The sequence below is a fragment of the Indicator indicator genome, chromosome 22, assembly GCF_027791375.1.
Source record: "Indicator indicator isolate 239-I01 chromosome 22, UM_Iind_1.1, whole genome shotgun sequence".
NCBI classification, from domain to species: Eukaryota; Metazoa; Chordata; class Aves; order Piciformes; family Indicatoridae; genus Indicator; species Indicator indicator.
Window position 1 is genome coordinate 17,484,493 of NC_072031.1, and position 24,270 is coordinate 17,508,762.

At 55.8% G+C, this 24,270-nt stretch overlaps 1 protein-coding gene across 1 annotated transcript; it reads right to left on the reverse strand.

The window, feature by feature from the left end:
- Nucleotides 1-17,837: 17,837 nt before the first annotated feature.
- Nucleotides 17,838-19,662, reverse strand: SBK1 (SH3 domain binding kinase 1). The gene is made up of 3 exons (XM_054391230.1): nt 19,455-19,662; nt 19,147-19,349; nt 17,838-18,620 (listed from the first exon to the last, which is right to left on the reverse strand). Exons 1-3 carry the CDS (start codon nt 19,648-19,650, stop codon nt 17,838-17,840), a joined length of 1,182 nt encoding a protein of 393 aa, XP_054247205.1. The 5' UTR covers nt 19,651-19,662.
- Nucleotides 19,663-24,270: the final 4,608 nt, after the last annotated feature.

A 24,270-nucleotide genomic window follows, 5' to 3' on the forward strand; every position in this document is an offset into this window, starting at 1 on the left:
TAACTCCTTAGGGTCCTGCCAGAGCAGAGCTGGCAGCACAGAGCCTGTTTCCCCCTGTGCACTGCTCCCATTATCACCTCCCTCCCACAGCGCAGTGCTTTGGGGTGCAGAGCAGCTCCCAGCCCATGCAGAGCTCACTGCTGTGACCCAGCACTGGGGTCACATGCACCACACAGAGGGATGGGATGGATCTAGAGGGACCTGGACAAGCTGGAGGAAGGGGCACCATGAGAACCTCATGAGGATCAACAAGGCCAGGATCAAGGTCCTGCACCTCGGTCAGGACAGTCCCTGGGTTGCTGGGAGTAAAAGGCTGGAAAGCAGTGCTGTGGAGAAGGACCTGGGGGTGCTGAGACCTCCCCTGCAGTGCTGGGGCAGCTCTGGAGTCCTCAGCACAGCACAGACAGGGACCTGTTGGAGCAGGGCCAGAGGAGGCCACAGCAGTGCTGGCAGGGTGGAAGCCCTCTGCTGGGAGGCCAGGCTGGGAGAGTTGGGGTTGTTCAGCCTGGAGAGGAGAAGGCTCCAGGGAGACCTTCTGGTGGCCTTGCAGTGCTTCAAGAGGCCAGAAGAAAGCTGGGGACAGAGTTTTTCTCAGGGCCTGTTGGGACAGGCCAAGGGGGGGATGGTTGGAAGTGAAAGAAGGAGACTGAGAGTGGAGAGAAGGGAGAAATGTTTGGCAGTGAGGGTGGGGAGAGCCTGGCCCAGGCTGCCCAGAGAGGTGGGAGCTGCCCCGTGGCTGGCAGCAGTGCAGGGCAGGTTGGTTGGGGCTGTGAGCAACCTGCTCTGGCTGCAGCTGTCCCTGCTGGCTGCAGGGCTTGGACTGGACAGTGTCCCCTCCAGCAGCAGCAGGACACTGATATCTAGCCAGGTGAGCAGAGGAGGAGCAGGACCAGGATCACAATTCTTGTCTTACCAGGGGACCACAGCAGGGCCATGGCCATGCAGTTCCTAGGTGGAGGAGCAGACCTGGCAGCTGTTGTCTCCTCTCTGCCAGGGAGCAGTAAGAGGCAGCATGGCTGGCAGTGCCCTTCTCCAGGCAGCCCCAGCTCAAAGGCAACCCCCAGAGGAGGGGGGTGACACCCCCCTGCTGACCCTCTTTCAGTCACCAGTGCAGACTGAGCAGAGGTTTTGCAATCAGGCCAAATCTGCCTTTTCCTTCCACATCACCCCTCAGAAATTAAAATGACAAGGGAAAAGCCAGGATGAAATGAGTCCCCCCAGAGCAAACCTTGTGGCTGCATCACTTTGATGTTCCTCTTCCACCTTACTGCTGCTGTGTTCAGCAGATCTGAGAACAGGGAACACCTGGATCTGAAACACCCCCAGCACCAGCACAGGGCCAGGAGAGCTATGGTTCTTTTTTCCTTAACCTTTTATCTCCCCCAGGGGAGCTGTTTCTGCAGCAGCTCTATGCTCAAGGAGCCTGTGCACAGCAAGCAGGCTTTGCTGAGCTCCACATATATGGCCTAGCACCTGGGCACTGCTTTTCACCTCCAGAGGCCCATGGAGGAGCTGATGGACTTGCTGGAGCTGTTCCTGGATTAATCATTCTCACCAGGCTGGATCCTTTGAGCTGGGGCAGGTTGGACATCAGGAGGGAGTTCTGCACAGTGAGGATGGGGAGACACTGGAGCAAGCTGCCCTGGGAGGTGGTTGAGGCCCCAACCATGGAGACATTCAAGGTCAGACTTATGTGTCCCTGGGCAACCTGCTCTGCTTGGAGGTGTCCCTGCTGCATGCAGGGGGTTGGGCAGGATGCCCTTGGAGGCTCCTTTCCAGAATCTTGCTCTGCACTTTCCCCATGCTCACAAATATGTACCTCTCACTAGCTGATATGGCCATCTCTCTTGTCTGAGATCCACCACAGTTGGATTTCCAGTTGCTTCTGCATCTAGAAGACTTGATGCCCCTGCAGGGCAGCTGGAATTAGATGATCTTCCAGGTCCCTTCCAGCCCAAACCAGTCTGTGGTCCTGTGATGTGGCAGAGGTGGTAGCTGGGCTCTCCTGGGGGAAGTGGGTGCCTCCCCATCCTCTTCCTGGGGTGGAAGCAGGACCTGGACTCTAATCCCAGATCTGTCCCATGGTACAGGCAGTAGCCCTTCTCCATTCCTTGATCTCCACCTTCCTGGGGCACCATCTCCCAGGCCTCTCACAGCAGGGCTACTCATTAATTGGTACTTGGCAGTGCCCCAGCGATGGCTGCTGGAGGAGCATAAAGAGTGGTCAGGAGAAGCACAAAGGGAGGTCAGTAAGAGCACAAAGAGTGGTCAGGAGGAGCACAAAGGGAGGTTTGTCTGCAGGAGCTTTGATGGAGGGGCTGGGATGACTCAGAGTGGGGAACTGAGCTGCCCACAGCAGCAATTCCAGCTGGAGCTGCGGACCTGAACAGCCACTTTGCTCCAGAAACTCTGTCTGGATGGTTTCACATGGTACAGGGTCAGGTTGGGGGCTTCTTGTACTGCAGATGCTCTTGAGGAGTTCAGCTGCACGGTCTGACTGTCTGTATGTTGCCAGCTATCCATTCACCAACATCCACCATCCATCCATCCATCCACCCATCGATCTATCCACAATCCATCCACCATCCACCCAACCATCATCCATCCATTCACCATCCATCCATCATCCGTGCATCCATCTATCCATTCCCCCACCCATCCATCCCTTCACCATCCATCCATCCATCCACCCATCCATTCTCCATCCATCCACCCATCCATCCATCCACCCATCCATCATCCATCCATCCATCATCCATCCACCCATCATCCATCCACCCATCCACCATCTCTCCATTCATCCACCATCCATCCATCCATCCACCCATCCATTCTCCATCCATCCATCCATCTATCATCCATCCACCCACCCATCATCCATCCATCCATCCATCATCCATCCATCCATCATCCATCCACCCATCCACCATCCCTCCATTCATCCACTATCCATCCATCCATCCACCCATCCATTCTCCATCCATCCACCCGTCCATCCATCCACCCATCCATTATCCATCCATCCATCATCCACCCATCCATCCATCCATCCATTCACCACCCATCCATCCAGCATCCATCCATTCACCATCCATCCCTCCATCCACCAATCCATACACCCACCTATCCACCATTCTTCCATCCACCATCCACCCATTCATCCATGCATCCATCCACCATCCATCCATCCACCATCCATCCATCCATCCCCCTATCCATCCATCCATCCATCCATCCACCATCCATCCATCCATCCATCCACCATCCATCCATTCATCCCCCATCCATCCACCATCCATCTGCCATCCATCCATCCATCCATGCATTACCAATCCATCCACCCATCCACGAATCCATCCATCCATCCACCATCCATCCTCCCATCCACCCACCCATCCATCCATTACCCATCCATCCATCCATCCACCAATCCATCCATCCATCCATCCATCCATCCACCCATCCATCCATCCACCATCCATCCATCCATTCATCCACCAATCCATCCATCCATCCATTCATCCATCCACCCATCCATCCATCATCCATCCACCCATCCACCATCCCTCCATTCATCCACCATCCATCCTTCCACCCATCCATCCATCCATTCACCCACCCATCCATCCATCCATCCACCCATTCATCCATTCATCCATTCATCCATCCATCCATCCATCCACCAATCCATCCACCATCCATCCATCATCCACCCATCCATCCTCCATCCATCCACCCATTCAGCCAGCCATCTATCCATCCATCCACCCATCCATCCACCATCCTTCTATCATCCATCCATCCATCCATCCACCCATCCATCCATCATCCACCCATCCATCCTCCATCCATCCACCCATTCAGCCAGCCAGCCATCCATCCATCCACCCATCCATCCACCATCCTTCTATCATCCATCCACCCATCCATCCATCCATCCACCCATCCACCACACATCCAGCCAGCTATCCATCCACATTCGCTATCCATCCACCCATCCATCCACCATCCATCTATGCATTACCAATCCATCCATCCACCAATCCATCTATCCATCCACCATCCATCCTCCCATCCACCCACCCATCCATCCATTACCCATCCATCCACCAATGCATCCATCCATCCATCCACCCATCCATCCATCCATCATCCATCCACCCATCCATCCATCCATCCTCCCATCCACCCATCCATCCATCCATTACCCATCCATCTATCCACCAATCCATCCATCCATCCATCCATCCACCCACCACCCATCCATCCAGCATCCATCCATTCACCATCCATCCCTCCATTCATCCACCAGTCCATCCATCCATCCATCCATCCATCCATCCATCCATCCATCCATTCATCCAATATCCATCCATCCATCCATCCACCATCCATCCATCCATCCATCCATCGATCCATCCATTCATCAACCATCCATCCATCATCCACCCATCCATCCACCATCCATCCATCCACCAATCCATACACCCACCTATCCACCATTCTTCCATCCACCTTCCATCGATCCATCATCCACCCATTCATCCATGCATCCATCCACCCATCCATCCATCATCCATCCATCCTCCATCGATCCATCATCCACCCATCCATCCAGCATCCCTCCATTCACCATCCATCCATCATCCATCCATCCATCCACCATGGAGGAGAGGAGGTTGAGGGAGGGAATCTAAGGCATCATCTGGGATTATCTGAGGCTGGAAGTGAGGCAGAGCAGGGGGAAGCTGCAGCAGGGGCAGTGCTGATTGCCACAAGGAAAAGCCATTCAGGAGGAGGGTGGTGAAGCCCCAGGAGAGGAACTTGGGACCACCTTCAGTCGTTGCCCTGCTCTGAGCAATGCCACATCACCCCTCCAGCCCCTGCTTGCTGCCCAGGGTAGGCGTCCTTCCCCATGGGTGGCTGTGCTTCAGATGGAACAGGCTGGAGAGGTGACTGAGGAGAACCTCAGGAGATTCAACAAGAGCAGGTGCAAGGTCCTGCACCTGGGTTGGGGCAATCAGTCCAGGGACTGATAGGATTGAGAGCAGCCCTGCAGAGAAGGCCTTGGGGGTGCTGGGGGGGAGAAGCTGGACAGGAGCCAGCAATGGGCACTGGCAGCACAGAAGGCCAAGGGCAGCCTGGGCTGCATCCAAAGCAGTGTGGCCAGAGCTGGAGAGAGCAGATCCTGCCCTTCTGCTCTGCTCTGGGGAGACCTCACCTGCAGGGCTGGATCCAGCACAAGAGAGACCTGGAGCTGATGGAGAGGGCCCAGAGGAGGCCACAAAGATGCTCAGAGGTTGGAGAAGCTCTGCTGTGAGGACAGGCTGGGAGAGTTGGGGCTGTTCAGCCTGGAGAAGAGAAGGCTTCAGGGAGACCTCAGAGCTGCATTTCAATATCTGCAGAGGACCTCCAGGCAGGCTGGGGAGGGACTGTGCAGAAGGGGCTGTGGGATAGTCCACAGGATTTGTCTTTCCAGACCAAGAATGGTGTTACGTGCAGTTGCATGAGGAACTGGATAAGTTTCCAGCCATCCAGTGCTTGCCTCTACCATAGTCAGCACATACTGCTTACCAGATCCAGAACGAGGTAGAGTGATGTAGTCAATCTGCCAGGCTTCACCATACTTGTACTTGGACCATCGGTCACCGTACCACAAGGGCTTGATCCGCTTTGCCTGCTTAATAGCAGCACAAATGTCACAGTCATGGATGACTTGTGTGATAGCATCCATGGAAATGTCAATGGATCTGTCACGAGCCCATCGGTAGGTTGCATCTCTGCCTTGATGTCCTGACGAGTCATGGGCCCACCGAGCTAAGAACAGCTCACCTCGGTGTTTCCAGTCAAGATCAGGATCAGGATCAGAGTTTGTGTCCACCTGGGAAACTCTTGCAGCTAGATCTGCCTGATGGTTGTGTTGTTGTTCCTCTGTAGCTTTGCTCTTAGGAATGTGACCATCGATGTGTCTCACTTTCACTGGGATTCTCTCAATGCGAGCAGCAATGTCTTGCCACAGATCTGCAGCCCAGATTGGCTTTCCTTTCCTCTGCCAGCCATTCTTCTTCCAGTCTTTCAGCCAACCCCACAAGGCATTGGCTACCATCCATGAGTCGGTGTAGAGATAAAGCTTTGGCCATCTCTCACGTTCAGCTATGTTAAGAGCTAGCTGGACAGCTTTTACCTCTGCGAATTGACTGGATTCTCCTTCTCCATCTCTCGCTTCTGCAACTCTGAGTGTTGGACTCCACACTGCAGATTTCCATTTCCGCTTGTTCCCAACAAGACGACAGGAACCGTCTGTGAACAAAGCATATCTCTTTTCATCATCAGACAGATCACTGTAAGGAGGAGCTTCCTCAGCACGAGTTACTCTCTCCTCTGGAGGTTTTGCACAGCTTGTGCCTTCTGGCTAGTTTGTGATCACCTCCACCAAACCAGGCCTTTCGAGATTTCCCATTCGAGCTCTCTGTGTTATCAGAGCCATCCACTTAGACCAGGTAGCATCTGTTGCATGATGTGGTGAAGAACCTTTGCCTTTGAACATCCAATTCAGAACTGGCAATCTAGGAGCTAGAAGAAGTTGTGACTCAGTTCTGATCACTTCAGAAGCAGCTTTCACTCCTTCATAAGTAGCTAAAATCTCTTTCTCTGTTGGAGTGTAGTTTGCCTCTGAGCCTCTGTAGCCACGACCCCAGAAACCAAGAGGACGTCCTCGTGTCTCCCCTGGAGCTCTTTGCCATAAGCACCAGGTTGGACCATTGTCACTCGCGGCCGTGTACAGAATGTTCTTAATGTCTGGACCAGTTCGGACAGGTCCCAGACCCATCGCTTGGACTACCTCTCGCTTGATCTGGTCAAAGGCTGCTTGTTGCTCAGGACCCCATTGGAAACTGTTTCTCTTTCGAGTCACATCATATAGAGGTTTCGCAATCTGACTGTATCCAGGAATGTGCAGTCTCCAAAATCCCACTATGCCTAAGAAACGCAGAGTTAATTCTTGTTGATGGGATTTGCCATGGTGGAGACTCTGTTTATCACATCCATTGGGATGTGACGGCGACCATCTTGCCACCGCACTCCCAGAAACTGGATTTCTCTGGCAGGTCCTTTCACCTTGTCTCGCTTGATAGCGAAAGCAGCTTGCAAGAGAATGTCAATGATTTTGTTACCTTTCTCGAAGACTTCTTCAGCAGTCTCACCCCAGACGATGATGTCATCGATGAACTGAATGTGTTCTGGAGCTCCACCTTTCTCCAAAGCATCATGGATCACTGCATGGCAGATGGCTGAACTGTGAATCCACCCCTGGGGCAAACGATTGAATGTGTATTGAATGCCTCTCCAGGTGAAAGCAAACTGAGGCCTGCATTCCTCTGCTATGGGAATAGAGAAGAAAGCATTAGCAATGTCTATGGTAGCATACCATTTGGCCTGCTTGGATTCCAGCTCATATTGGAGTTCCATCATGTCTGGTACAGCTGCACTCATGGGTGGAGTTACTTCATTCAAGGCACGGAAATCAACTGTCAGACGCCACTCTCCATTCTGCTTTCTCACAGGCCAGATTGGACTGTTGAAAGGTGAATGAGTTTTGCTGATGACCTTCTGACTCTCCAACTGACGAATCAAGTTTTGAATGGGCACCAAAGAGTCACGGTTGGTTCTGTATTGTCTGTGATGCACAGTTTGAGAAGCAACCGGCAGCTTTACATCCTCTATCTCATGTTGTCCCACAACTGCAGATTCATCTGAAAGCTCAGGTCTAATGGACAACTTCAATTTTCCTCCATCAATTTCTACAGTTGCTATTCCAAAAGCCCATTTGTAACCCTTAGGGTCTTTAAAACGCCCTTCTCTCAGAAAGTCAATTCCCAAAATACAAGGTGCATTAGGACCTGTTACAATAGTATGTTTCTTCCACTGCTTCCCAGTTAAACTTATATCAACCTCTATCTTAAACAACTCTTGAGATCCACCAGTGACTCCCTGAATAGTTATAGATTCTCCCCCTTGATAATTTGATGGTATTATGGTGCACTGAGCTCCTGTGTCAACCAAGGCCCTGTACTTCTGAAATTTTGAAGTGCCAGGCCACTGGATGTACACATCCCAATAGATTCTGTTATCTCCATTATCCCTTACCTCCCCCTGGCAGAAGGCAGGGCACCCCTAATTGTGGGGATTACCTCCACATGTACAGCTGGCACAACGTCCATCACCAGAATTAGGATCACTGTTGGAGCTATCAGAGTTGTTCTGGGAAACTGAGGAAGTGACAGCTACCCTCCTGGTATTGCTACCTCAGGATCTGCCCCTCTGCAGCTCCTATAACCTCTTGAAAAGATCAGAAGTTGGTTGACCATCCCATCTGTTCATGTTCTCACCAAACTGATCACGCAGAGTTATCTAGATACTGCCACGTGATTGCTTCTGCTGTCTGTTTTGGTTTGACCTATTCTGGAACGGCCTTCTTGGAGCACGTCTGTTCCTAACAGCTGAAACTTGTATCCATCTGGAGGAAGAGGAATCAGAATCATCCCCCTTCATCAAGTTGGATATGGAGGTTTTAAGTTCCTCCTTCAGCTCTTTCATGCAATTCTCCATCTTTCCAGACAAAGTTTCAGTGGCTGAAACCAAAGAGGTACGTGCAAGACTATCCTCCAATTGCCTCATTTGGTCAGTGAAATGGCCAACAGTGGGAGGCACTCCACCATAATTTCTTGCCACAATCCTGCTTGCCAGAATACTAGCATAATTAGGAGGAGCAAGCTTAATGAGCTTTTTGGCAAGGCCTGTTCCAACAGGAATTTCATCAGGATTCAGAGTCTTATGATCTCCATACATTATTTCTCTCACAGCAAATTCTCTCAGACGCTTGATTCCCTCAGCTATTGTGTTCCAAGGCTTAGGGTTCCATGGTAAATCATCTCTGCTGGGGTACCTCAGCGAGACTGCCAGTAGGAGGCGTGCCCACAGAGAAACTTTACCAATGCACTTCCCTAGGTGCCTGTCTATGCCAGTATCCTTTGAGAGCATCCCCAACTGAGAGGCCGACTTGTCACCTACCACCAATGCTGGGGCTCCCATATCAAAACACCTGGCTAGCCAAGACAGGACTGGCTCATTATCTCCTCTGATGTAATCCTTCCTCACATGTCTAATTTCCTGTCTGGGTGCATTAGCTGACTGTATGTCATCCTCATCATCATCATCATCATCCTGAGGTCGCTGTCCCCATAATCCTGTTGTAATCCTCCGTTGAATTTCCTGGAGTTCAGAGGCTCTGCCAGAAGTTGCTACTCTACCAGGGTCTACATCCTGACCTACATCTCCATCATCCACGTGGGGTCTCAAGACGTCTACCAGAGTTTTAAGGCTAACCCTCTCTTCCTCATCAGAAGGATCTTTCTTAACAGAGGGACCCTGAGTAGAAGGACCCTCATCTCCATCTGCACCATCTCCTGCAGCATCTGCATCTCCTCCTGCATCTCCTTTACGCTTTCTGGTGATAGTGGCAACCAAATTTACTGGCTTGGTTTTCACATTCACAGCAGAGTTGGAAGAGCAAGTAGCCTTATGTCTTTCTTGACACAGTGCTATCAGTAGCCATATGATTATTCCAAGAAACAACAAAATTAAGGCAAGCACAAGATATCTAGGGTACCACTGGTTCCAAAGACCCTCTGTAGTTGTAAGAGGAGTAACAAACTCATATGTGTCTGCTAGCACATCCATAGTTGAGTTACCATAGCTTCTTAGCCCAATAAGACCACAACAGAATTCACCAACATTCAGTAACTTGTTCTTAACCCAAAGAAATGACTTATATGCCACATATCTCACAATCTTGTCTATCATGCAAGAAATGGCCCATCTGTAGACAATTGCACCGATAATAGATGAAATAGAATGACTCAGAATCCAAAACAGCTTCATTTTGCTTCCTAATCTGAGCAGAAATAAATCACAAGCAATCGAGCCCCACGTTGGGCGCCAAAAATAAAAAGTGTGTTGGTGTGAGCTGAAATTCCCCCCCCACCGACAATAACCAGGCTAGCTCAGTCTGGAAGCAAATGAAAAGCTGTGTTTACAAGCAGAGTCTAAAATCTACGATGAAATGCAATGAATATGTACAAATATACAAAATTCACAACATTCACAAATATATACAATCAACAGAAAAAGAACAACCGATCTCCCTTTGCTTCCCCCCAAGGGGACCCTCCCAAAGGGGCCTCCCTCTCCCAGGAGCTTCCCCCCCAGACCCCCCTGGACAGAGAAGCAGAGTTAGTTAAGCAGAAAGTTGTTAACTTAGCTGCCAAGGTCAGTACGTGTTATCTTCAGCCAGAAGAGAAGAAGAAACAGCAGCCAGACAGCCCAGCAACTGCCCCCACTGCCGAACACAGAATGTGCAGAGTGCCCACTTTGTTTTGGGTAATAGTTCTTAAACATTTCTATCTATCCAATGGAAGTGTTTAGAACAATCGTTATTTTGCTTTCTTACACCCAATAGTGACTTATTTACATTCTTTCACTTTCTCTGTTCTGAACTTTGCAAGGAAAAATTAAAAAGACAGTTTCAAACCATCACAGATAGGAAGAGAGGCAATGGTTTGGAATAGAGCAGGGCAGAGTTAGGTTGGACATCAGGAGGGAGTTCTGCACAGTGAGGGTGAACAGACACTGGGACAGGCTGCCCTGGGAAGTGGTGGAGGCCCTGTCCCTGGAGACCTTCAAGATCAGCCTTGCTGTGTCCCTGGGCAGCCTGCTCTGGTTGGAGCTGTCCCTGCTGCCTGCAGGGGGTTGGACAGGATGCCCTTGGAGGGTCTCTTCCAACCCAATGCAGTCTGTGAAGCTGTGACCTTGTCTCTCTTGTACCCTTGCTTCATCCTGGTGTCCTGACCTAGCTCCAGCCCTGGGGCACCAGAGTGACCCAAATTCCTGCCCCTGCTTTCATGCCAGCACTGGATGGGACATTTTGTACATCAATCCCCCCAGGATAGCAGAGGGGTGAGGCACAGTCCCTGGCCAGACCTCTTCAACTGAAGAGCTGTTCCAGTGTGGTGTCTCCAGGGCTGCCTTCCATCCCTAGCTTGCAGCAGACATGTCCTGGCTGCCCTCGTGCCCCAAGGTGTCATGGGTGGATCAGAGGCTGGGCTCCATTCGTGACTGGCTCACTGTTTATTAAGGCCTCTCAAAGCAGCCTCTGGGCCAGGAGCTTCCCTTTTTTCCCCAGATGGTGCCACCAGTGTCAGTGAGGGCTCAGCTCCAGGGCTCCTCAGACTGAGCTGAGGTGGTGTGAGGCTGCTGAGATGATGCCTGTGGTGATGCTCTGACTGAGGTGGGGCAATGCTGCACAACAGACACCAGTGGGGGAGGAGGGTCTGTGATGCTGAGCCCACCCAGGGAGGACAGGAGGGCTTCGGGGCAGCGTGGGGACACTGTGTCAAGCAGAGGGATGCTCTGCCAGGGAAGCTGGAGCAGGCAGCAAAGCTGGGCATCAGCTGGGTTCCAGCACACACTGCCTCACTGCCAAGGGGTTCGGGATGGGCAGAGCCTCTCCTGTCCCCACTGCTGCCAGCCCTGTGGCCTTCAGAGGGCTGTGAGGGAAGGTCTAAATTAGGAAGAGCAGGGACCAGCACCTAGGAGCTGGCACAAACAGCAAGATAGGCTCAGCCTTGGGCTTGAGGTGCTCCCCCTGGCACACAGAACTGGAAGCTGGGTCTGAGGCAGGGGTGCTGCAGCCATCTCCTGGCATTCTGAGCTGTGTCCCTGCATCCTGAGACCTTTCCCAGGCATTCTGAGCCATGTTCCAGCACCCTGATCCATGTCCTGGCAAGGCAGTGATGGCAGATATTTCCCTCCTGTCCTTGCCAAGCTGGGATGCTGCAGTTGCCATGGCAACACGGGAGGGCTGTCGAGCTGTAACCCAACCATTTGGGTGGCTGGGGAGGTCTGCAGGGCTGGGGGCGCTCCTCACACCTCCCCTGGCTCCTGGCACCTCACTGCACCCCAAAGCTGCACTCACCTCTCCACCTCCCCCTGTTGACAACCCCCTCCCTAGCTGTCAGCTCAAAGACCCTGGGAAAAGCACAGAGATTTCCTTCAGAAGAGACACCTTTGGGTGACAAAATGCTCCCAAAACCTCTGCAGAGAGCAGGCAGCCAGGTGGGAGGCACTGGCAGCCTCCTGCCCTCTGCTAGAATTGGGGAGGATGGCTGAGGCTGGGGTAAAGGCACCTGGCAGAGCTTGGCTGAGCTGAGCATCCTGCAGGATGCTCACAGAGCAGAGCCCTGCCAGGGAGATGGGCTGTGAAGAGTGGGTGGGGATGGAGGTGCAGCCAGCTCTGCTCTCACTCTGTCTGAAGGTGGCTGCAGCTGTCACTCAAGGTCACCTCTCCTTTATGCCACCAGCTGTGGCCCTGCTGAACTATCCCTCCTGGCATGGGGATGGACTTTTCCCCACTTCAGGACAGCTTTTGCTGCCTGGCTCTGGCAGCATCCCTGCAAGGACCCTCAGCAGCTGCCAGAGTTTGACTGACATCTGTCCATCATCCATGGCAGCTGGACCCACAGAGATTAGGGAGGCCCTGTGGGAAGGACAGGCAGGAGACAAGCCTGGGCCGCATTAGAAAGGGCAGCAGGATGTCCTTGTGTGTGTCCACACAGACCCCACTGCCAGCAGCACACCCACAGAGCTGGTGCAGTGTTGCCCATGAGCTGCCTCCCACCTCCCAGCTCTGCTCCATCTCTATTTTGGGACATTCCTGGGACCAGAGCAGCCCCAAGTAGAGCATCAAATGAAGGCTGTGCCCATGCCAGGCTCCTGTGCTCCACTCCAGACCCTGCACTCCTGGCTCAGGATGCATCCTCCCCCTGCAGCCCCTCCTGAATTGTCAGGGGAGCTCCAGCAGCAGCTTGGTGCAGAACGTTTCCTTTTAAAGGGCTGCTTTGGGGCTGGGTGGGATTCCTGTGATGCCAGCTTGGCACTGATCATTGGTGTTCTCAATGAGTGGATCATTCACAGTTATTTTTACTCTCAACCTCCAGTATTTTCACTGGGGCTGCAGCTCACTCAGCAACTCTAAGCAAAACCAGGCAAAATCCAGCTCCAGAAATTGAGGGCTGGATGAAAGTAGAGGTGGACAGGCTTGCTGAGAGCCATGGCCAGGCCTTCCTGGCTTCCCAGCTTGGCAGGATCTGTTTTTATGGGATGCTGGTAGGGCTGGACCTGCAGCACCCACTCCATATTCAGCACTCACACAGCCTTAGAATCATAGAACTGCTTGGGTTGGAAAAGCTCTCCAAGCTCATCCAGTCCAACCAGCAACCCAACCCCACCATGGCCACCAAACCATGGCCCCAAGTGCCATGGTCACACCTTTCTGGAACACCTCCAGGGATGGGGACTCCACCACCTCCCTGGGCAGCCTTTTCCAGTCCCTGACCACTCTTGCAGTGAAGAAATTTTTCCTCCTCTCCAACCTAACCCTCCCCTGGCACAGTTTCAGGCCATTTCCTTGCCTTCTATCATCTGAGACTGGGGAGCAGAGCCCAAGTCCCACCTGGCTCCAGCCTCCTCTCAGGGAGCTGTAGAGAGCAATGAGGTCTCCCTCAGCCTCCTCTTCTCCAGGCTCAACACCCCCAGCAGCCCCTCCACAACCCTGTTCTCCAGACCCTTCCCCAGCTTTGGACCTGCTCCAGCTTCTCAGTGCCTTCACTCCTGGACCCCCAGTGCCCTGCCCTGCAGCCAGCCATGGGGGACAGCACTCTGCCAGCACTCAGGGACTGCCCAAGGGCAGCGGCCAAGGCCGTGGGGTGGCTCCTGGCCAAGATGGGGAGCAAGAGGTGGCAAGGGATGGCTTTGCCAGGCAGGGGATGACTTTGCCAGGCAGGAGATGACTTTGCCAGGCAGGAGATGACTTTGCCAAGTGGGTAATGGCTTTGCTAATAGGCAATGGCTTTGCCAGGCAGGAGATGGCTTTGCAGGAAGGGGAATAGATTTGCCAGGCAGGGAATGGTTTTGCCAGGTGGGCAATGGATTTAGCGGGCTCACAGTGGCTTTGCCAGCTAGGAAGTGGCTTTGCTGGGCAGATGGCCTTTGCTACAGCTTTGGGGTCTGAAGGTTTCACCTGGAGCCCGGCTGCCGCCCCGCTGTCGACTCTCAGCATGTCGAGCTCGCTGGGCTAAAATTAGCTGCTGCCCTCTGAATTAGCGGCAGCGCCGCTGACGGAGCCGAGTGGCCGCCTTCAGAGCCCGCAAATGGCAGCGGCTCCTTGTCTGTCGGTGAGCGGCGAAGGGGAGAGTCCTTCCAGCCAGCGCCTGGTGACAATGACATTGATTTCCTAGACCTTTCGGCGTGGCCAATGCTGTATTTTTAGCTGGGCAAGAGAGATAAAAGAAAATGATACTAGTGCCGTGTCAAAGCAGCGCTGTGGCTGCGCTGAGGGGAGGGGAGCCCGGAGCCTTCGCTGCGGAGCTGGGGGAGGAGCAGGAGATCGCTGCCTGCTGCCCACATATCAGCAAGCAAGGTCGGAGCTGCTTCTACTGCATCTTCCAGGATCCGTCTCGGACGCTGCCCCCCTGCCATGCCTCAACCCTGCCCCACGCAGCCTCCCATCTATGGGCTAAGCACCCTGAACCTCGTACAATGGGGGGGGGCCATGGAAGGGAGCAAAAAGAGCGGCCCCAAGGCCCCGCTCCCAAGGGATCCTACCCCATCCCCTTGGCATCCCCTACATCTATTTATCTTCCGGGGCGGGCACTGCCTTCATCCCTCCTCCTCGCTCTCCCCCACTCTATTCTCGTTTCCCCCAAGAAGACTTTAATGAAATCTGCCCTTAATTAAATCCACATTCATTTGCATAATTGCCAGGAAATTGAAATTAGCCTGCGGACGTGGTTGGAATGCGTTTGGTGCATTCCTGCCTGTTTGGAGGGGGCTACACCGGCAGTAGGGGGGTGCTGCCACCCTGGCCTATTGCCCTGGTCTTCTTCCCTCCTGCCCTGGGGTGGCCAAGAGAGCTGGGCATGGAGAAACAGAGGGAAGGTGGGAGGAGAGGGAGTCCCAAGCCCAAGGCAGGGTGAAGGCAGGTAGAGCCCCCACTGTAATCTACAGTACAATCACCATAGAATCCCAGAGACCGAGTTGGAAGGGACCTCTGGAGCTCACCCAGCCTGGAGCTCCAGCAGGGCATCCACAGCACAATGCCCAGGAGCACAATGCCCAGGGGGAGTTGGAAGCTCTCCACACAAGGACACTCCACAACCTCTTTGGTCAGCCTGCTCCAGCCCTCCAGCACCCTCACACCAAACAACTTTCTCCTTCTGCTCACATCCAACCTCCTGCCTGCCACTTTGTGCCCCTTGTGCTGTCCCTGGGCACCTGGGCACTGAGCAGAGTCTGGCCCCAGCCTCTTGTGCCCCACAGCTCCTTTAGCTCTTGCTGAGCATTGCTCAGCTGCCCTCTGGGGCTGCTCTTCTGCAGGCTCTCAGCCCCAGGACTCAGCCTTTGCTCCTCACAGAGCTGCTCCATGCCCCTCAGCAGCTTTGCAGCCTCCCCTGGACTCTCTCCAGCAGTTCCCTGTCTCTCCTGAACTGGGGAGCCCAGAACTGGTCCCAGCACTCCAGCTGTGGCCTCCCTAGGGCTGAGCAGAGGGGCAGGACAATCTCCATTGCCCTGCTGGTCACACTCTTCTTCATGCCCCCTAGGGCACCGTTTGGGTTCTTGGCTGTGAGGACACATTGTCCTCCAGCACTCCCAGGTCCTTCTCCTTGGAACTGCTTCCCAGCAGGTCCCCCCTCACCTGTCCTGCTGCAGGAGGTTGTTCTTGCCCAGGTGCAGGACCCTACACCTGTCCCTGTTGAAGTTCATGAGGTTCCCCTGCACCCAACTCTCAGCCTGGCCAGGTCAACATCAGTTTTGTTTTATTAAAAAAAAAAAAAAAAAAAGCCTTCAGTGCCAGTGAGGATTTTTGTTGCTTTTATAACTGTGTATTTTGTAATTTCTGAGCCGTTTCCCTTGTAATTTTGTTTTGTTATTCTTTTCAACAGTGACAAACTGAGGTAACGTCTGTGACACTACAGTCTCTCCTGCGGGGAGAGCCCAAACTGACAGCTGAGGGAACAGGAAAGAAAACCCCAACAACCTACCCACACCGCGACCCCACGGGACAGAAATCACACCTGGGCACCCCTCTGCCAGACAGACAGACACACCCCCCAGGAGGTGCCACCCAGCGAGCCCTCCCCGGGGCGGCCGGGCTCCCGTATCTACATTATTGCACGAGAGGGGGAGGACAAGGAGGGACCTAAGGCAAAGAGGAACGACCGCGCCTAGCGTCTACGGCAGGGCAATGCTACGTCTACACCGGGCCCGCGGCCCTGGCACCGCGGGCGGGCAGGTGGGCGGCGGGCAGGGGTGGGTGTCACGGGGACAGGGGGGCAGCGGCGCTGGCGGGGGACACCCGCCCGCTCTGTAAACTGCTGCTGCTGAATAGCGTTATAGCCCTTTGTGTGGGAATTGGGGGGGGGACGCGGGGGGAGTCCCCACGGCACCCACCCCACGGGAGGGAAGCCCGAACCATGCCAGGGTTTGGGGTGATGTCACCTCGGGGTGCCCCCCGCTAGCCTCCCCACCTGGCAGAAGGGAGAGCCCCTCACTGCCCTGGGCGCCCAAAACAAGGAAGGGAGGTGTAACCCCCACACACACACCGTGATTTTGTCACTAAGGGGCCACCAGCGGCTCCTGCCACCACCCCCATGCCTGGCCGCAGGGGAGGGGATCTGGAGTTTGGGAAGGGGCGACAGCAAGGAGAGGCAATGGGAACAGCACAGGGAACCATACAGACCTTCGGGAGCCTGTTCGAAGCCCCCTCCCCATCTCCCCAGGCTGTGAAGCTCAGTCTGAAGATGCACCACTGCCACCACCTCTTCCAGTCCCTGGGTACAAAAAGTCTGCAGAGGGGACAAGGGGACACTACCTTGGCAGACCCACCAGCCCTGAGTGTCCAACCCGCCAGAGAGCTGCCACCACGGCCACCAGCCAGAGCCCGGAGCACAGCGGGGGTTCTGGAGGGGACCTGTCCCTTGGCAGGGGTCTGGTGGTACCTGACAGAGCTGGGCAAGGGGGCAGGGGCTGCCAGCGGCTGGGACGAGCGACAACACACAGACAGGGACACTTTGCTACATCGATGGCTGCCAGCGCCTCCCACGGCAGGGAGGCAGCCGGGGCTGCCGGGGGATCCCAGGCTGCTGGTGACCCCCCAGCTCCCCATCTCCGATCCAGCGCCCACCACCCCATCCCCTCCCACTCCCCACTAGAGGGGCAGGGATTGGTGGAAGGGGGCAGATCCTCACCCACCCACCTTTCCCCAAAGGCCTCCTCCACGGTGCGGGGTCATCAGCCTTCCCTCGCCCCGGCCAGGGGCTGCAGGGGTGGGGAGAGCCGGTGGGTACTGGCTGCCCCAAACCCCCACGCCACTCTTTCTCCCCATACCGGGAGACCCGTCTTCATGCCACCATGGAGAGAGCCTTGCAGGGCGCAGTGTGGCCGTGGCAGGGCCAGGGGCACCGACGTCCTCCCTGTCAGCGAGTGGTGCCTTGGGGCAGGCTCCCGCTGCCAGCCTCAGCCGGACAGGGCGGGGGGGATCAGCATCCACCAGTTTTGTCCTTTTCCTCTTCCGCTTTGTTGTGTGTTGGTGTTGGGTTTTTTGTGTGTTTGTTTGTTTTTTGCTTTGGGACACCCAGAGCCTGTTTTCGGCTCCTGCCACCACCACGAGTGACACCCCCGATCCCTGTCCCTGGGGCGGGGGACCGCCAGGGTCCGGGTGGCCATCAGACACAGATCTCTATTGCTGTGGCCAGGACCATCTGCCCTTTGCCTTTATCCTGCCGACCGTCTGTCCTGCCGGCCGTGCCCGGGGAGGCCACACCAGGCTCGGGGCCGCGGGGGCCGCTGCCGTCGGTCAGGACGGTCCTCTTGAGCGGGGCGGGGGTGCAGGAGCCGGCCGGGTCGTGGCGGTGCGGTCCCGCCGGCAGCTTGTCCCCGGCGTGCTTGCGGGAGCGGTAGGAGGGCCGGCGGCGCACCTCGGCCATCAGGTCGCACTTGATGAAGTAGAAAACCTCCTTGACAGGGCAGCGCTTCTCAGGGTCCAGGGCCAGCAGGCGCTGGAACATGCGCAGGGCGCTGTCCGTGAAGCGGCGCCACTGGGAGGGCAGCCCCCCGAGCCGCCCCTTCTGCCACCGCACGAACTCCTCGAAGAAGGAGTCGGAGGCCGCCGCCGCCTCCCAGGGGAAGTTGCCCGTGAGGACGCAGAAGATGAGCACCCCGAAGGCCCAGACGTCGATGCTGGTGTCCACGGCGAAACCCTCAGCCCGGCCGGCCTGGCACACCTCGGGCGCGGTGTAGGGGATGGTGCCGCTGATACGCTTGACCCGGCAGCCCACCTTGCGCGTCATGCCGAAGTCGGCCAGCTTGACGCGGCGGCAGTCGCGGTCGAACAGCAGCACGTTCTCGGGCTTGATGTCCCGGTGCACCAGGCTCTTGCTGTGCATGTAGTCGAGGGCCAGGCCCAGCTGCTGCACGCAGCGCTTCACCAGCTCCTCGGGGAGCCCCACCTGCGGAGCAGGGACACGGATCAGCAGCCTGCCAGCGTGCCCTGTGGTCAACTCACTGAGCCCCGTGGCCATCCCACCAGAGGCCACCGTATCTCTGTATCATTACACATCTGATGTGGTCACAGCTTTTATCTGGGATGCTCTCTGTGGCAGAGAGACAGGTGGTTGGTTCTGGGCAACTCTTGGATGGGTGATGGGTTTCAGGACCACCCAAGGGATGGGTGATGGGTCTCAAGACCTCTAGGGGATGGTGATGTGTCTCAGGCCACTCTAGGCATAGGTGAGATGTCACAGACCACCTCAGGGGTGGGTAATGTGTACCAGCTCACCCTGGGAGTGGATACCAGATCCAGGTCCAGGCTTGCTTGTGGGCACTTGTGGTCAAGGTTCACCCCACACAGGGATGCTCAGTCCCCAACCATGGGGTCCCATCCCTCATGGCTACCAAAGCACAGCAGTGGTTTTAGTCAGCACCTGGGGTGCACCTCCCCAAATAAAAGCTTCCCCAGCAGGGGCAGGGTCCCACCTGTGGCGGGATGATGTCAAAGAGGTCCCCGCCGGGGGCATACTCCTGAGCAAAGACGTAGCAGTCCTCAGTCTCGAAGACCACGTCGAAGACCTTGATGATGAAGGGGCTGGAGGATAGCGTGTTGGTGATGCTGAACTCCCGCAGGAAGTTCTTCAGCTTTGTCTTGCTCTTGTTGACAAACTTCAGGGCCATCTTGGTGCCTGCAGTGACCATGGGATGAAGGTGAGCCCTGGGCATGGCTGGCACGTGCCAGCCACCCTACTCCCAGCACAGCCACATCCCCTTTGCCCCGTTGCCTCCCTCACCTGTGCTTTTGTGGGACACCAGGTCCACCTTGCCATAGGTGCCCTTGCCCAGCTCACGGATGAGGTCATAGTGCTTGCTGATGTCGGTGCCTGAGAGGGTGCGGATGGCCAGGGACTGCATGTCCTCGGTGATGAGGGGCACCCCGCAGCAGGCCAGCTTGCGTGACGGCTCCTGCTCCACTGAACCTGCGCTCATGGCTGCGCTGGAAGGCACACACCCAGCGCCGCTTCTGGGGGTGCTGCAAAGTCACCGCAACACATCCCATCCCATCCCATCCCATCCCGTCCCATCCCATCCCGTCCCATCCTGCCCCATCCATCCCATCCCATCCTGTCCCATCCCATCCCATCCCATCCATCCCCTCCCGTCCCATCCATCCCCTCCCATCCCATCCCATCCCATCTCATCCCCTCCCATCCCATCCCATCCATCCCCTCCCATCCCATCCCATCCCATCCCATCCCATCCCATCCCATCTCATCCCATCCCATTCCATCCCGTCCCGTCCCATCCCGTCCCGTCCCGTCCCGTCCCGTCCCATCCCATCCCGTCCCATCCCATCCCATCCCATCCCATCCCATCCCATCCTCTAGTCTGGAGGCCATGGTGCCTTGCAAAGACGCTCCAGGCTGCTCAGGGCAGTGCTAAACTGCACCCACTTGCTGCCACCCCTCTGTCCCCAGGGGCCACCAACCCAGTGGCTCTGCAGAGGAGCCAAGCAGGGCAGGGCCAGGGCTTGCTGTGTCCCCTGTGCCCCCAACTCGAGGGATATCTGGGGGCAAAGTGAGGGTTTGGGACATGGTAGAGCCACGAGGACAGGGACATGGGTGGACACACAGACATACAGAGGTTTCCTTGGCCATGCTATGTTTACAGACACTGTGCAGGACAGGAGCTGGGGCCCTTCGGTGCTCCTCACCACAGTCCCCAGTGAGGATCCCAGAACCAGCCCTGTCCCACCCACCCAGCAGTGCTCCAGAGCAGGGCCAGGGCTGTGGCACAGGCCCTGAGCAGGACATGGTGGCTCTGCAGTGAACCACTCCAGCTCTGACCATCCAGCAGCACCAGCTCTCCCCTCTCCCCTCCCAGGGTGCCAGCAGCACCTGGACCAGAGCACAGACCTCCCTCATCCCAACAACCCAGTGCTGCCTCCTCCTTGCCCTGGCCATCCCCACGAGAAGAGATCCACCACACCAGTGAGACCCCTCAGGGACCAGCTCTGATGGCTTCAGGGAGCTGCATTGCCCTCCACCACCCCAAGAGCACAAACCAGCACCCCAGTGAGCTGACCCCCACCACAGGCACGTACAACCTGCATGGAGCAAGCCCTAAGAGGGGCCATTGGCCCAGGGCTGGTGGGCACCATGGCAGAGGGAGCTGGCTGCAGAGTGACAGTCACAGGGCAGCAGCCGAGCAGGCGCTGGGCTATATTTAGGTTTGTAATGCAGCGTCTCAGCGGAGAAGGGAAAAATCCCTCCTGCTGGAAATGAATCCTACTGCGCTCTGGCACTAACAGTGCCCAGCTCCAGGATAGGGCTGGCAGTGTGGTGGCTGGGGACATGCCGTGGGTGCTCGGTGGCTGCAGGCGTGGGCTCACTGCCCGTGAAGCACCCACATGGGTGAGCCCATGCCTGCAGAAGGTGGAGGCTGAGAGCAACTGTGCCAGACGGTGTCCTGTGGGAAGGAGCCCAAGTGATGCCCATGCAGTCACACAGGGGCTGTGACAGCCACCCCAAATGGTGCCAGACACCCCATGGGCACCCACAAAGCACTCATGCAATCCCAGGGTCAGGGTCCTACCCAATGCACAAGGATCCTCCCAGCCCTTTCCCAACAAGGTTGAGCCTGGTCTCCAACTTCTCCTTCCTTTCTTCCCACCATGACGCCACCTCACATCCCAGTGGAAAGCATCAGAAGGCAGAGCTCACCCTGAAGCAGAGCTCATGTCAAAGAAGGACTCATCCCAAGCCAGAGGTCATCCCAAAGCAGAGTTTATCCCAAAGCAGAGCTCAACCCAAAGCAGAGCTCAACCTAAAGCAGGACTTCTCTGTAAACAAGACTGATTCCAAGACAGGCCTCATCCCTAAGTGGAGCTCATCCCAAGACAGATCTCATCCCATGGTGGAGTTGATCCCTAGGCAAATCTCATCCCAAGGTGGAGCTCATCCCAAGGCAGAGCTCATCCTGAAACAGAGCTCAGCTTTGTCATACATTAGAGGTTTCTTCCTTCCTGGGAAGTTGGGCGAAAAATAGCAAAGGAACTTCACTATCATAATGATGTTCCAAAAATGTAGCGGCTTGACTCATCGGATCTCCAGAGCAGCTCATCTCCCACGGGTTTGATTGGCCTCCTGCAAGAGCAGCTCCACTTCAGCGTCTGGGTGCTGGAGGTGGAGGTGGCTCAGTACTGCAGCTCCACGGATCCCTGACTAGAAGCAGCTTGCAGCGTCCTGCAGGAAGAGCTCTTGGCTGCACTTGGCTGGACAGCCAGCTCCTTGCTGGCACTGCTGAAACTCGACCACACGGTCGGCAAAGCTGAGCTTGGAGACAAACCCTGCTGGTGGGATGGGAGAGAGAAGAGCAAGGGACGCACTGATGGCTGAATGAGAGATCTCCACCTCAAGGGCTGTTTGCTTATTCCTGTGGCTAATCCTGGTGAGTTTTCCAAGCAGCTCCTCTCCGACTGGTGACCAAGAAAAGCCCAGCAGAAATGGGTGTCCCACCATGCCAAGTCCCCTTCTTGCTTCTGGACAGGCTTTTGAGGTGCTTTATGGAGGGGGAGAGCTACTGTGGTGCATGTTAGAGGGGCAGGCTGCTGGGCACACTGCCACAGATGCTGCCAAACACCTGGTTGCTGCTGGAATCTGGCCATGGTGCCTCCATTACCCCCAGATCTGTCAAAACTTAAGGGGAGTATGGAGCCAGCGCTGGCCCCAGGAAGAGCCAAGCAGTGATGAGTGGGCAAACACCAGCGTGCCAAGGGCAGAGTGAGCTCAGCTGCAGAAGTTTTCATTAACAATTGAAATGCTTTGGGAAATGTGGGCTTGACGTCAGCAGCTGCGGGCAGAGGGGGCTAGGGCTCCTTTCCAGCTGGTGCTGTGTGCTCACGGGGATGGGGGACAGTAGGACAGGGCTGGGACAGTGCCAATGCAGCAAGAGATGCCTCCAGCCTGGCATGTCCAGGATTGAGGCCCCACATCCTTGGCTGCCTTCTGTGCCCATGCCAGTTGTGCTGGTGCCAAGGCCCATATGGCCACATGCCAGGTCAGGTGGGAGCAGAGCAGGAACAGGACCTTTTCCCAGCACACTAATTCCAGCCTGGCCTCCACGGCACAGCTTCAAAGCACCAGAGAGCAGCCAGCACCGCACCTGAGGGATGTCAAACACCCTCCCAGCATGGCTCTCCTGCTCAGTTGATTTGGTGTTCTTTAAGAAGGAGCTTTTAAAAGCAGGGAGCAACAACACACATCCCAGCTGAGTCCTGGTGAAGGTCTCCATGCCACAAGATCCCAGACCATAGCAGAGGGCAGAGAGGATGCTGCCAAATGGCACTGGGACCCCACTGCTCACTGCAGGTGGCTCCTGCCGTCATCTCCGCATCCTGAACCATTTCTCCTACTATTCAGACTAAAATTGTTCTCTGTTTAAGCTTCAGAACCATTTATCTCATTGAGTGAGGAGGATAATCCACCCACCTCTTCCTTGCTCCCTGGCAGGTATTTATAGGCAGCCACTTGTCTCCTGTCAGCAACTGTCGGCTCCACCCAACACCATGGAGCAGCTCCCGGGAGGGAGGCATCCCTTATCCGGAGCCCAGCATCCTATCAGGTACTGGGGCTGGCACCACTAACCCACTCCCACCCTAACGCTGCTCCCTGCAAAGGGATGCTTCCCCCTGCTCTGCATCCCGCTCCATATCCCACTCCACATCCTGTTCCATATCCTGCCCCACTGCACGCCCAGCCCCGGGCGCATGGGCTCTGCCAATAAGTAATTGCAAACTCATTACAGGCTCACTGAGAGGAGCAGAGGCTGCACAGGAGAGCTGCCCCAGGCTCCTGGCAGAATACGCTGCTGGAGCTGCAGCTGCTTGGAAACTGAGACGGGAAGGGGGAAAGTCACTCTGGCCACATCGGAGAGCGGCAGGTCAGGAGAATAAGCGGTAACTGAGTGGAGTCGAAGGGAAAGGGTCTGCCTGAGCCCCGCACAGGGGTTCTGCGGCCAAGCAGCTCACACCCGGCTGCTCCGGGGCAAGGAACGGAGAAGATGAAGGGGAGAGCAGCCGAGGCAGGGGCAAGGGCTCTGCAGGACCCAGATTTCTGTTTGGAGGAGGGGAAGGATGAGAAACAACCGGCAGCAGGGCGGGCACCGGCACTCCCTGCTCTGTCCCTGCGGCTGCCCCAGCTGCACCACGTGGATTTGTCAGAGCTTTGATCTCCTCCATCCCCATTCCCAAAAACCCTCCCACTGCTGCGATGCTTATTAATTACAGTGTAATTGGCATTAATTATTAGTGGGCAACACTGACTCCCCCCAGCCTGGCAGGCTGGAGGCCAGGGCACCCATCGGGAGGGATCTCCCTCCCAAACCTCACCTATTTTCTCCAAACCACCGAGTCATCCAAGAAAGCACTTTGCCACCCAGAGCCATCCCTGCTCGCAGTCCCACAACTCCCCGTGCTGCCCTGGTGCTGCCCACGTGGTTCTGGGTGCCAGCGGTGCACTGGCTGTGCCCCACCCTGAGCTGCTGCCTCCCAGCATCTTGTTCCATTTCCACCCTCTTCCACCTCCATTCCTGCCTGACCCCATTCTGGGG

Bases quoted from the DNA above. Each gene is read 5' to 3' on its own strand.
- SBK1 (XM_054391230.1), bottom strand. From the start codon at position 19,650: ATGAGCGCAGGTTCAGTGGAGCAGGAGCCGTCACGCAAGCTGGCCTGC. The intron at 19,350-19,454 runs GTGAGGGAGGCA...TGGTCACTGCAG, and splicing joins GGTGTCCCACAAAAGCACAG to GCACCAAGATGGCCCTGAAG. The intron at 18,621-19,146 runs GTGGGACCCTGC...CCTGCTCCGCAG, and splicing joins TTGACATCATCCCGCCACAG to GTGGGGCTCCCCGAGGAGCT.